Here is a 14,584-nt window from a genome sequence, read left to right as displayed (position 1 = left end):
GCCATGGATTTTGTTCTGAGCAGCTGATTAGTTGACTTGAAGTGAAAGTACCAGCTTCAGTCTGGTGGCCAGCTCAGGAATCGGAATACGCAGAAGACCAGAAGATCCTGCACATCATCACAATTTAATACAGTGTAAGTAAAGAAAGCATAAGACAAAGGAAACTCAGCTATTTTTATCTTCAGGTGTAAACAAATAATCAGACATGTCTCCTGATTTAAGATGCTGCATGTAGCTATGTTTCTTGGTTAATAACTGTTCGTGCAGTGGTCAGTTCTGTATCTCCGCACAATTCTTAAATGTTTAGATGTGAAATTGTATTATAAATTCCTCTGATGGGTACATTGAATTCTATTAAATCTTCATTATCCATGAGAGGTAGGGGCACAGACACCCTGCAGATCACAAAAAAGTGGGTTCTTGCAAATAAATATGCATATGCCCTATAATTTCTAAAAGCTATAACGTTCATTAATGGACACATCAAAACATTTAGGGACCTAAAATAAAACATTTGTCAACAAACGGCTTCCATTCAGAGTATTGATACCTACAAACAAGGTCTGGTTTTGAAATCGCGCTACAGCCCAGTGTAAACGCATGCTGCTTTCTATTCCAACAGAGCACTGAGAACCACTTGGACCACGTTGTTCTGAAATGATCACAGTATTTATACAAACAATGTTTGGTTTCTTCAAATGTACACGTTTGTTTGAAATAATTCAATTCGAATTTGAGTTTGATTGTGCAAGTACAGATAGCAAACTAGTAGATTGTGAAAACTAAGTGCACTACTAATAAAGATTACCATTAAGGTGTCATTCCTAGGTTAAAAATTCTGAAAGGTTAACCGTCTCATTTTTCTGAAGCAACATGCTGAGTATTTTAACCAATTTTTTTTGGTTTCATTCTTAAAATTGCAATTATTGGACCTGTTTTTTCTTGCTAAAATATCTACGTCTTAAGATTTTGAACTAATTCATGTTCATATCTTGGAAAAAAAATTAATTGGTTAACTTAAAGGCAAATTCCATAGAAGTGATTGAAATTGTGATAGAGCTAAAAATGTAATTGACTATGCATAATTCATATTGTCATTCTTCTCAGCAGAAGAACATGGTCATGTGATCTGTGTTTGAACTACTGGTGTCTTAAAAATTTGTCTGTTTGGCTGCTATCCTGGCTTCTTTGGAAGGATGACTTTGAAGAATTGAATAATGTACAGATAGTATAGTGATATAAGTCATTCCTCCCCACACACTTCTCTATAAATATATTGGTTCATGTATAATTGACTATAAAGTTGGGTTCTAATTATTTTTAATAGAGACAGGCTATACAGAGGTTGAGGATGTTTTGATAATTTAAGAGGAATTTCACTGATGGCTTAAAAAGGACAGGCCTGCCAAGAATTGGATATTGTAGTTCTCCATTATGCTCACTAACTGTGGAAGAACTGGAGTTTTGTTCATCGTGGGATATATTGGGAGACCCTGATTATTAGCAGTGAAAAATTCAGCAGTATTATCAATTTATTGCAGAAGCAGTAATTTAAGAAGCTATAAGTTTGCAAAGAAATATCATCCTATTGATTCTCCTCACTGGCAGTTGATTACATGGAATATTGAACTTGTAGTGGATAGGGAAAGTAGCTACACAAGGCTCAAGGAATGATGTACCGTTGATTACCAAGTGCATATGGTGGGAGTAGTGTACCAGGATAATTTGCAACTTGTTTGAAAAGTAGAGAGAAAATTGTTCATTTCTGTGGCTAATCTTCAAATTTGAATTTTCCCTGGATGGGGAAAATAGAACAAGAGGCAGCTATGTTTAGGAGATGCACAGGAGATTGAGGATGCTGGAAGCTGAAGTGAAGCACAATCTGCTGGAGGATCTGCAGGTTAAGCAACAACCGAGAAAAAGAATGGTCAATGTTATGGGCCAAAACTCTTCATTGGGACTGGGGAAAGTAGTGTAAAAGCTTCTTTATACCAGCATTTTCATCTTTTTAGATTCCAGGACAGGCAGCCTTTGTCTTCTAATCAACACTCAACACTGCCTGGGTCTTCCACAGTTACTTGCCTTTTGTCTCTCCCTTTGTCTGACATCTGCCGATCCTTGACCTCCTTTCATCATGTTTCATTTTGTGGTTTTCTAACCCAGGTGGGGCTTGCCTCACCCCTCCCCACCTTGGTCTTTCTATACTGGGTTCTATACTATTTTCCTTGGTCCTGGTGAAGAGTTCTGGCTTAGAGTTGACCATTCTTTTTCTCTCACTGATAGCGTTTGACCTGCTGAGTTCTATCAGATTGTGTTTGGCAGTTTTAGGTTGTGATTGAGTAGTGGTTAATTTGATTTCAATATGAAGAATGTAACTGCAGCTTCACATCATATTTTTGGAAAATTTCAACAAAGTAACTTGAGTTAGACTTGAGATTACATCAGGTCATCTTCATGGTAGAATAAATAATAACTTTGCTAATGCTCCCTACCCTCCTATTTAGAAAGAATAAAAAATGTCTGGCTCAAAAGATGTATGTTAGAAAGTGTCCCATTGATTTCAAAATGAATGGATTCATGAAGGAGAGCAGAATTGTTGCTCCTATTTATACTTGAAAGAAACATGCAGGAGGCATTTGAAGAATGACATGAGGGCAGAAGAGGGAAGGTGGGCTGATTTTTTTTAATGTGTAATGTAGACAGGATCGTCATTGTAATGTTAGTGCAAGTGAAGTGAGGTTTCTATAATGGACAGTGCAGCTCGTGTAGGGCAACCTGTGTTCAATCCTGACCAGTCGGTATTCTGTGTTGTTTTTTTTGAGGGGGATCATGGTTTTCAAATGAATTATTAGGTTAATTAGCCAGTGTAAATTCCCCTTTGTGTGAGGTTGAATGGTAGAAAATGGGTGTTGATGGAAAAGTTGGGAGCAATAAAGTGGGATCCATGCGTGGTTGGTGTAAATGGATGCTTGATGAATGGTCAGTGTGGATATGGTGGGCCAATATAACGGCTTCTGTAGGATATGACTAACCAGTAATGCTAGCAATGCAATTTGTGGTTAGAAATTAGCAGTGATCACCATACTTCAGTCCTTGATAAGGAAATTTTTACAGAAGCATGATCGATCAGAGATTTAGAGTGATTAACAAAATATGCATTACAGAGCTCATATCTTTGCTGGTTATATGACTCCCTCCTGAGGCTGCTTAAAGATATTGCATTAGGAAAAATGTGAAACTTTAAAAAAAAATTTGATTTGCATTGTTGTGACAACCAACACTGGCGTGAGTTCATTATTAGATTTAAATATTTAAAAATCTTTTCTCTTTTGCAAACTCTTCTTTGGGCTGGAAAGTACAAATTATTAATTTAAGAACAGATGTAGGCCACCTAATATTAAGTGGTGAAGTATCTTTTTTAATATTTTATTTTAATTTTATTAGACTCATCAAACAAACATAATCTTTTTGACATTCATCTAACACACAGAGCCTGTATTTATCCCTCCCCCACCCTCATACAACTGAAAGTACCATCTTTTAAATTACCTTACTTGTATCTTCCTCCCTTTCCTTGAGCTCTCCGTATTCATTCTTACTTCTAATATACATTCATCTTTAAACAGTAATATTGTGGAAAAAAATACACATCCTCCTCATATTCCTTACAATTATAATATTTACAGTCCTTCTTTCCCTTGATTCCCTCTTTCTACCTTATTTACATTTAATCCCGAAGCACTGGCCAGGTTCTTTAAGTCCATTGCCTCTCTTGGATTCTTAAAAAAAACTTTCCTTCCCCTCCCGCCCTTACTATCTTCAACGGGTAAACTCTATTCCTTTTAACCAGGTCAAATTCCCTCCAGAGCTTCTGTCCAAGTAGAATAAAACCTTCCCATATTCCACCTCTCCCATCTCTCTCCTTCCCACCCCCCTCCTCCCCCCCCAGCACTCACCATTGCCACCTTTAAAATTCTCTCTGTATCTGGTAGCGAAGGAGCTACTGAGTTTAGTCTCAGGCGGAAAGGGGGTGGGGGAGAAACCGGTGGGCCCATTCCATTCTTAGATTATTTCAAATTTGTTCCCTACCCAATGCATCTGGGATCTATTTTTTCAGGAACTCAATGTTTCTCCCCTCCTTACCCTCCTTCACCCCCACAATTTTAACTGTATTCCTCCTGCTGATGTTTTCTAAGGGATCTTCTCCCTCATCTTTATCCTTTCCCTTTCCCATGCATCCATTTTGCTCTCCCTCTTATCCAATCTTTCTTCCACTCTCAATTCTCTGCTGTTTCAGATACCCCTTCTATCAGGTTTTCCTGCCCTGCCACCAGTGTTTTCAAAGTTCTTTTTAGCTGGCCAATGGCCAATATCTCCCTTTATCTGTTTTTCGCCTCCCTATAATGTCCTTTTATTCTCTTGATCTTCCTCTCCTTCCACCTCGCTTTCTGACTCCAGGCCGTCCTGCCATGCTGTTTTCCTGCCAAATCCCCCTGGCCACACTGCTCCTGGAGTCCTCCAGGCCTGACACCTTGAACGCCCTCCAACGCCTCAGACCCGACCTCTTCGTGCCCGCCGGTTGAAGTAGCCTTACCAGGTAAGTCCTAGTCTTCAATTTTACTTTTTCCTCCAGCCTGCGGGGTCTTTCTCTCCTCCGCCAATTCCACTTTGACTTGGCTCCCCCTCTGGTCCCTGACTCTCCCGTTACCACCCTGTCCACTCATCAGTTGGGTTCCCCCGATCTCGGGTTCCCGAACCATCCATCACCTGTGGCCACACGTGTCAGCGTCAGCTTCTCCTCAGCTGGGTTCCCCTGACTTCAGGTCCCCGAACAGTCCGGACCTGACAGCGCACCCGCTGTCGCCTTGGCTCAGCCCTCGGGCCTCTGCATCTCCTGCATCAGATAGTGCTCTCATCACGTCCTTCCCCCGGGCCCCATCGAGATCCAACCTTATTGGGGCCATCCCTCCTGTTCCCTTGGGAAGCTTCCGGGCTCTGTTGTCATTACCACTGGCGCCAATGTCTTGCTAGGCCCCGGGGTCGGCCTCCACCATCACCGCGAAGTGAGTCTATCTCATCCTGTCTTTTGTTCTTTTTTTCTTTTTCATCTCACTCTTCTGTTCATATTCTTGGTTGCCTTTGTTTTAGGGGATCTTCTTATAGCTATCCTTTACTCTCTTTTCGTTGGGGAGCTCTTGGGTCACCCTACGAGCCCCTCACTGCCATCTTGGATCTCAGTGAAGTATCTTCTTGACCTCTTTTTCTGTTACTGGTCCCTCACAAAATTCACTAATGACATTAAAGCCATTCATAAATTGCTACGTTTCTCTGCGCATATTGTACGTTTGTGTGGATTTCCAATATCACGAAGATCTAACAAATTGCTAGACCCTCATTTATGTTCTTCCTTTACCTTCTCCTTTTCTTGCCTTCGGCAACTTGCATTTACCATCCACCTTTTTAGTGGTTGATAACGAGATTTTTTTTGAAATTTGCATTCAATTTAAGTGAACAAAAAAATGAGCAGTATAGGAATGATTAATTGATAAAATTTCACATTAACAGTAAAACTAGTTATTGGTTAAGTATAGTCAATCAAATGTGCCTTGAATGAAACTGGAAAAGCACATGAGCAGAATCCAATGGGCTGGATTGTTTTGAAACAATCTTAATGTTTCTTGCTTTAATTTGGTTTATTCAAAATATGTTACTATGAGCTTCCGATTTTGATATTATCTGCATATGCTACAATCTCTAATATGTTTACATAATATCGGGTAATTATAGTTTTGGAGAATTTTTGGTAACTCCACATAAAACAAACCTAATGGTCCTTGAGGAATGTTTCTTCATTTTGTTCTAGATCCAGTTCTGGGTAATATAGAGGTTATTATTTTTTCCCGTTGCCCATGAATTATTACTGATTAGTACAATGGTTTTTGAATTTGTGTAAAATTAAAACCATAACTGTTCAGCTAATTCATTGTATTCACCTTAATCCCCTCTCCTCCAATTATTGGACTTTATGTAAAATTTAAAATGTATACAAATTAACTGAGTTGATATAATTTGTTGCATCTAAAACTGGTTTTGAAGATGTTTGAGGGGTACTGTTCACATAAGTTTCAATATGAAATTTTCAATTTCTTTCCCCTCTTTTGGCAGAATTGCCAAGAAAATGCTGTTAGCAGAAATAAATGCAAATTTATCATCTAATGATGATAAATCGTCAGAGGAAGAATCTGAAGAAGAAAATAAGAAATCTGATAAGAGAAATAAACAAGATGAAGAAGAAAATGGTAAGGAAAAGAAGCTGTTTAAAAGCATGGTCAATATTTCCTCCGCCCTTCAAGCATTATTTGTCCCTTTTCTAAAACAAAGTTCTTGCACTAAATTTCCTGTGTATGGACTTGAAGATGTACATCAGCAATTGCATTGCCCTTCTTTGGTTTACTATTCAAACTTTGTACTATAATAGACCAGCATTTTGTTTAATTCCGCATCTATATTATATTGATCTACTTATGCCATGAATTTTCAAAAATATGCACATGTACAGACATTAATATGCAGCCTTTTATGCAAGATGTAATTTATCAATAGGAAATAGTGCAGGTCAAAATGGTTGTAATAGTTCATCTGTAATTTTGCAATGGGATATATCCAAATTGTTTTCTGAGATACACATATAAAGGAATGGTTACTTTTATTCTCATCTGTTTGCCACACAAAATTTGCAATGTTTTTAAGTTAGCTGACATATGTCTTCATAATCCTTGAAGTTTGCATAAAAAAGGATTCATAAAAAATAAAAATATTCATTGGCTCTTTGAGATAAAATATCAAAATATTTTTTGTTTAGTGAATCCTAAAGGTAGCTGAAAGCAAATTGCCAAGATAAAAGTTAGCAGTGGTACAAGAAAGAAGGATTTATAAAGTATCTTTCAAGAATTCCTAAAATGCCTTGAACTTTGAGAATAATTAAGTTAGTAAAGCAAGGTTCTAATTTTTGGGCCAGATATTCCACAAAAGATTAATAGTAGGGTAATCTTTAATTGTGATTATTGACTGAGTTATTTGTGAATCAGGGCATATTTCCATTTGAATAGCTTGTGAGGTCATGATGGTCGATGATGAGAGTTTGGAAGAACAGAATCTCCCAACGGTTGATCAGTTCTTCACTGCATTGAAGCATGTTTAAATTAGAGACATGAGAGACTGCAATCTGGAGCAAGAAACAGTCTGCTGAAGGAACTCAACAGGTTGAGCAGTATCAGTGTGAGTAAAAGAATGGTGGATGTTTCGGCCTGAAGCATTGACCATTGCCTTCTCCCACTGATGTTTCAATTCGATGCTTGTTGCTCAGCTCTTACAGAATCCTACAACTTGGTGGGTTGAAGGCCATAGTGGTTGTGGTTTTTTTTAATCTGTTTAAAAACAATAGGATATTCAACTAGAAAATATTTGTATTTCATTGGCATTTTATTAGTGGAAAATAAGATGGAAAATTATGTTTGACTTGTCCTCTCATCATTTAGTTTAGAATTATAAGTTTGATAGTTAAAACCTGGGCATGGATTTTGCGTTAAAGTATCACAGGATAAAACCTGCTGATGACTTTTTGAAGAATTGGAATCTTAACATTAATATCTTAAATTTTCATGTAAAATGGACAGGTTCACCTACTTCATGAATGCAATATAGCTTAAACCGTGTATCAATGAAAATCAAAACTGAAATTCATAATTTAAGTCTAAAGTGGTTATTTCTAGTAAAGCGAAACTGATCCTTAATTGAACTTAGACGAAGAGGAAGAAGAAGATGATGAAGTGGATTCCGATTCCGACTCTGACTTCGAAATGACAAAGAAGCCCCGCTACAGGCATAGACTCTTGAGGCATAAACTCACAATGAGTGATGGTGAATCTGGAAATGAAAAGAAAGGAGCTAAAGTCAAAGATGGAACAAAGGAAGGCACGCGCAAGAACAGAAGGAAAGGTACTCTTGGACTTTATAACGAGCCTAAATATTGGGTCAAAGTGTTGCTTTGAACTTGATGTACTGCATCCTAATTAATTTAGATATTGTACATACTGATTCTAATAGGGAATCTCCACATCTATTTTTCCTTGCTAAATGGTTAATTTTATTATCTCATTCAATTTTACTTTCAGTAAGTAGTAATGAAGACACTACTGAACAAGAGAGTGACTCTGATTTTCAAGAATCTGGATCAAGTGAAGAAGAAAGTGAATCGGATGATAAACGGAAACGTCCAAGGACGAGGTATATTTCTTGAAAATCAAGCTTATTTGCACAAAAAGTAATATTTAGTATCCCCATAGTATCTAATGTTGGAGGTTCAAACAAAGTTAAATGCATTATTTGGCATTGCCTTTCAGAGCCTCTAAGAAAGAGGCAGAGGAAAACCAACGCAGCTACTTGCAGAAAAAGAAAAGAAGAAGAATTAAAGTTCAGGAAAACTCATCAAGTGAAAAGGTGATTTTATGGAGGCTGATCTGGGTGTTGTCGACATACTCTGACACTTTGATATTGGACATTTTTTTTTACAACTGCACTCTATCCACGGTATTTCATTGCCTAGGTCCGATTCATTATTATTTCAATTGATAGCTTATTTTGGTGAAAAACTGTGTAAATGCAAAATAAATTAATTAGAGATATGACAGTTGCTTATTTTGAATGTTCTCTATGCTGCAGAAAAATCTTTTTTGTATTTAAAATAAACTTCTTCATGGAAATAGATTGTAGACATTCCTATTGAGGGTTTCCCTAATTTTCAGCTGAGTGAAAAATGTAGATTGTAACCATTTAATCCTTTAAATATGCTATTCTCTGCCACATTCAGTGCTACAATAGAAAAGGTCCACAGTTTAACTTTATTCTTAACATTCATTGCTACATTAGAAAGCATTGCGTGCTTTAGCATTGCCAGCATTTTTTGCTTTGTAATTTTCAAGCATCTGCAAATTTTGTTGATTTTCAACATTATGGTGAATCTTGTCTGCAACCCATCCAATATAATCATACCTTTCCTATAGTCTGGTGGCTACAACCATGCCCAGTACTTCAAATTATAGTCTAAACATTTGTATAGTTGTCCCTCCCTGCAGTTGTATTTTGTCCAGCAGTTCATGAAGTAACTACTAGTTAATGCCTTAACTACTTTATCCACCTGTGTTGCTGCATTCAGGAGTATGTGCACCAAGAGTCCTCTCCTTTTTTCAAAATGCTCCTTCGATCTGAAAAATTAAAGTCATTAGGCCTGTATTCCTTAACTGGGAGGGGTTTTTTAAGTGTTCTCTGGGTAATTCTTCGATGCTTCCATTCTGTTGATGACAATTTTTAATATAAGAAGATTATCCCCTTAAAAATAATAGGAATATTAAGAAAATGAGGAAACCAAAAATGTTCAAGACCTTGTGTCTGTGCACAATGAATGTAAGAATTTTAATGCGTGTCAACACAGTTAACATTCAATTTATTATACAGAGCAACTCAGAAGCTGAAAGTAAAAATGATAGTGATAAAGAAGAAAATGAAGATGACTTGAAATCCCCTGGAAAAGGTCGGAAGAAAATAAGGAAGATTTTGAAAGATGGTAATTTGCGAACAGAAACTCAAAATGCTTTGAAGGAGGAAGAAGATAGAAGAAAACGCATTGCTGATAGAGAAAAAGAGAGGGAAAAGTTGAGAGAGGTATTGAATTATCGATTACTTTTTATATACATTTTCCATTGTTTAGATGATTAGTGGATCCTCATAGAAAATAATCCAATAAAACTTGCCAGTTAAGACTTGATAACTCATATTTTTGCATTGCTTGTTTTCTCCATCTTGTGGTGGGGAGGGGGGGAAGGTTCTGTGTTCATCTGATGCATTTTCTATTTGAAGGTGGCAAGTAAACAGAGACTGGATGCAAATTCAGTATACATCATGAATTTCATTTGTTCACTGATCTCACCTCAGAGTTTCTTAATGCCAATCAGTAAAAGAAATACTGAATTATATAATTTTGTTACTCACCTGGTTAATAAACTTCCAGTCAAGGATTTGCCATGATAGATTGATATGAATTATGTACATTTCAGAGGTTGAAGAGTGCAATTTTTTGGGTTATCTATGAATGACAAAATATTGGCCATTTTAGAGATACTAAGGTATTTTTAATGCAGAGTTTAATTTGAAATCCTATGTTGTAACTTTTTTGGAGGGGGGGCTGTTACTGAAGTGATACAACTTTCGTTTATTTCTGGTTATTTGTAATTTATGTCAAAATGTTCTTCATGAATGTCAGCTTTTGAGAACAAGGGTAATAGTCACTGAATAATTTAAGTATTATTGAAAGCTATTGCATTTTTAAACCATTGGAGGATTATTCATGAGATAGGGGGCATTGCTGTGAAGATCATCATATATCCTCTCTCACTAATTATCTTTGAGAAGAAAACTGTGTCCATTCATGTAGAAACGCTGCTGCCTATAGAATGAGGATACTTTCACAAGCAAGGGATTCCAGGATTTTGGATGGAAAAAGTATAAATAGTGTTTTGACTTAGAGGGTGGTATAGAGATGATATTCTGTGTTTTTGGCCTTGGATTTTGGAGATGATGAAGAATCCCTGTTACATTATTTTTTGCAATTTATAAATGGTAAATACTGCAACCACCTTCCGATGGTAAAGGAGAGTGTTGGATGGTGTGCGGCAGGAGTCCCTCAACATTTTAAACCATCCACCCCTTCGTGGAATCCTTGATCCATCACTGACCCCAAGGCATGCAATCCTTGGGGTGTTTGGCAGCGCTGGATGGGAGTGGGTGGCAGAGGCGTTGGACACATACCTCCTTCTCTGCTCCTTCAGTCCTTTGCTCTCTACTTATACTCAAGATGCCAAAATCAAATACAATATGGCAGTGACCAAGGCCAACTCTCATGAAAGGTGCTATTTTCCCTAGACACGCCCTTACTTTTAACATCAAAAGTTTATTCAATCCCCCCTCCTCCTGCCATTTATCGACCTAGTGTCATTTATTGATTCCTTGGATTGTTCCATCACACCCCCCCGCCCCAGGGGTCAATATCTACGACTTTGAGACCCCCTGGTGTTCAGGAAACAATCAAGTTGGCTGTTTTTCCCTTAAGCTGGTATAAGCACATCAAAATGCTGGAGTAACTCAGCTGGTCTTTCAGCGACCATAGGATTTGACAAAGATGTATTCTTGATGTTTTGGGCCTGGCCCCTTCTTCAAGGAATAAGTAGAATGGGCCAAGAGCAGAAAATCTCAGAATTCAGGCAATGCTGGCTAGGACAGGAATCCAGACTAACAAAAGGTGTTAATAAGATATAAGAGGAGAGATGAGAATTTGCTTGTGTGAAAGGAAAAGAGGGAGACAAGCTAAGGGAAGGCGATGGGGGGAGGGTTTAGTAAAAGCCGGAAAAGTCGATATTAATGCTATCTGGTTGGAGGATGTGTAGTTCCTCCAATTTGCGGGTGATCTCAATCTGACAGTGCAAGAGACCATGGACAGCTCTGTTGAGTTGCACTCGTCCTGACAATTGGAGGCCAGTTATATAGTCTTGAAGAATCTTCCCTTACACTGGATACTTCTGACTTTTAGATCCTAGAAAGGCTTTGAAATGTGTGGGATAAACCAGTTTCCAAAGAATACCCAACTTCTGAAATGCCCTTGTTGTTAGTTTTTAAATAGCTTGCTTAGTGCATTTGAATTGTGACTCCCTTAACCCCGACCACAGCATTGGTGATGGAAAACTTGTCAATGAGAATGCTATTGAGTGTCAAGGGAAATGGTTAGGTTGTTTTGTTGAAATAGTCATTATCTTGCATTTATGTATGAGTGTTTCTTGCAACATGTCAGCTTAATCTTGAATTTTGTTCAGCATTACATGTAAGCACAGACTGCCTTTGCAGAGAAAGTTGCAAATGGACTGAGTGATCCCAAATTGTCAGTGATCCTTCTGGTCTTGTAATGAACTGAGAGTAATCGAAGAATTTAAAAATACAGTACTGGAAAAATTCAGCTGATTAGACATCTTCTCTAGAGGCAAAAGGTGAATGTTTTTTGGTCAAACCCCCTACCCCAGAGCTGAGAAAAGATTGCCAGCATATAGTAGCACAAGAGGTGGGACTAAGGCTTGGTGGTAACAGATGAGATCATTTGGGTAGGGGATGATGGGCAAATGGAACTAGATTGGGAGGGGAGGAAGTAGGGGTGGTCATTGAAATAGTATACCTTGGTGCACTAACCTTAAGAAGTTCTACAACAATGTTCTGGGATGAAGACGATCTTCTTCACAACCATAACTAATGAAAATGGAAAATTTCTCCTGATTCCCATCAACTTTGATTTTACAAGATCGACTTTGGTTTTACAAGATCTCCTTGATTCCGGGCTTGTCACATGCTCCTTTGTCGTCAGTACATTTACATGGTACTTGTAAAATACACCTGGAATTTGTATGAGCTATCAGTGAGTAAATGCCATTTAGAGGTAGTTGTCAGCAATGCTATTAACACTTTTCTGCTGATTCTGAAGTAAATTATTTACTACAGGCAGGATATAACTAAATCTCCTGTTTTACACGGTGAGTGGCAGTGTTGTAAATGCACTGGAACTGTTTGGCCATATTGATTTAGTTATGAATATAATATATATATATATCTTTGGGCTACACCACCCAGAAATATTAATTTTGCAGTTCATAATAAGCAATGATGGCTTTCTTGGTGCAACCTTGCTATTAAGTAAAATCCACATTTAATAGCTTTTATCCTGACATGGTTTGTGAAATATTCAATTGAACAAAATTCATTATTAGTGTAAGATTAAAAATATTGTCTAAATTTCAAAATGTACAGCAGGTGGAAGTACTGGAAGACATATCAACTATACACTGTCCAATAACCACCAAACTAATTCTCGATGAAGATAAGGAGACAAAGGAATGCCTCGTCCAAGTCCATAGAAATTTGGTGCGAAAGTTGAAACCTCATCAAGTCGACGGTGAGAAAATCTGTATGTAAATAATAGTTCATAGGGAATTTGCTTTGTATGAAGATCCAAGCTCAAATATTATCAAGCTGATGTTTCTACTTATGAAGATTAGACCAATTTGCTCATAATAACTTTAACTGCAACAAATAAAAAGTCTGCAGATGCTAGGAAAACTAAAGCGACATGCAAAAATTCATGTGTCATGGCAGTGCAGACAACATCCATGGAAAGCAATAGACCAATGGTTTAGGCCAAAAACTCTTCATCTACCATCAAAAAAAGCGGGCAGAACCCTGAATAAAAAGGTAGTGAAGGAGTACACGCTGCCAGGTGGTGATTGTGGGAATGGGCAGTGGATTCGAAGTGGCTGGTTACTGGAAGATCCTTACTTTTTCAGCAGACAGCGTGGAGGCACTCAAGTTTTATTGTATTTTTTTTCTCTAACCTCTGCTAGTGAACTGAATATGTAAGGAAAATTTTGTTCTGCACTGTGCAGTTGGACATTCAAATTAGAATGCAGAGGACAAAAGACAGCAGGACCATAAAGCTATGAAGCAAAATTGATATTTTTTTTTGGGGGGGTGGTGGGAACAGTCCTGATCGAGATAGTTGATTCGTCTTAAATTCGTCATAGCTGTTAGCTATGCTAAATTTAGGATGTTTCCTTCCTGTAAAGTAACATTGCAATACCGTTTAAAAGTAGTAAATAAATGGAAAAAGCTGTGTATAAGAATGAGCTGATCTGATTCTGTTACCTGTACTTCCTTCTGGGTAACTCTACACAGGTTCAAACATTTACTTGATTTTGTGACATGAGTGGGAGGTGGGGAGGAGCATTTATTGTGTGCTAATCACTGCTGTTGAAAGATGGGAATTAACAGCCTTTTAACTGCTTCACTTACCTGAGTGAACGCAATGAACCTGGAATGGGGAGTCATTTTCATCCCCATAATTACCTGGCAAGCTGGGTAGTATCAGAGCTGGCTTTTGGTTCAGTGTGAACAACCTGACCTGGCTTTCGCACGCCAAGTGAAATCTCTGTGTAAAAAGGGTAAATGATTGTTGTGGTGGGTAGAAGGGGCTCAGAGCCAGATATTACTATTTTAAAAAATTACGCTATGCAGGACATGTAGTAGTAGTAGTAGTAGTGCGTACTTAATGGTGACAAATGTACTTGGCCTTTAAAATGGTTGGAAATCGTGTACCTATTTTGGCCAAAAGTCAAAATTATAATGCCTCTCAGTGGTTCCTTCTTGCTTTAAGGCTGCTACATATTTGTGATTTGCTGCAAGGTATTTTCTGTATGATAAAATGCAGGAGGCTCTTCAGAAGTACAGAATATTGAGTTATCCTTAAAGGATTAGAGGCAAAGATGGGTTGCAAAGTATCACTGACATACAAGATCAATAAAGATCCCAAGTAAAAACATATTGCAGGTCAAACAGCATACTTAAACAAAGATAAAGATGTATATCTACCATTTCAGGCTTCAGTCCTTCGTTGAGGTATGATGATTAAAATCCCAAGGCATTAAAAGCAAAAGGGTAA

General features: G+C 37.7%; 1 protein-coding gene across 7 annotated transcripts in view; it reads left to right on the top strand.

The window, feature by feature from the left end:
• atrx (ATRX chromatin remodeler) overlaps nt 1-14,584 on the top strand; it is a 146,013-nt gene that overhangs the window by 59,274 nt on the left and 72,155 nt on the right. For 6 of the 7 annotated variants that reach the window (XM_069892818.1, XM_069892822.1, XM_069892820.1 and 3 more), the window contains 6 exons: nt 6,166-6,299; nt 7,804-7,998; nt 8,175-8,286; nt 8,403-8,499; nt 9,514-9,720; nt 12,901-13,045. In XM_069892818.1, the coding sequence (XP_069748919.1) occupies nt 6,166-6,299; nt 7,804-7,998; nt 8,175-8,286; nt 8,403-8,499; nt 9,514-9,720; nt 12,901-13,045 (890 nt within the window). The remainder of the gene's footprint in view (nt 1-6,165; nt 6,300-7,803; nt 7,999-8,174; nt 8,287-8,402; nt 8,500-9,513; nt 9,721-12,900; nt 13,046-14,584) is intronic. The other variant, XM_069892819.1, reaches the window with a different exon arrangement.

This window comes from Narcine bancroftii, chromosome 8, assembly GCF_036971445.1.
Source record: "Narcine bancroftii isolate sNarBan1 chromosome 8, sNarBan1.hap1, whole genome shotgun sequence".
Classification (NCBI taxonomy): domain Eukaryota; kingdom Metazoa; phylum Chordata; class Chondrichthyes; order Torpediniformes; family Narcinidae; genus Narcine; species Narcine bancroftii.
This window is presented reverse-complemented; position numbering and strand designations above follow the sequence as displayed.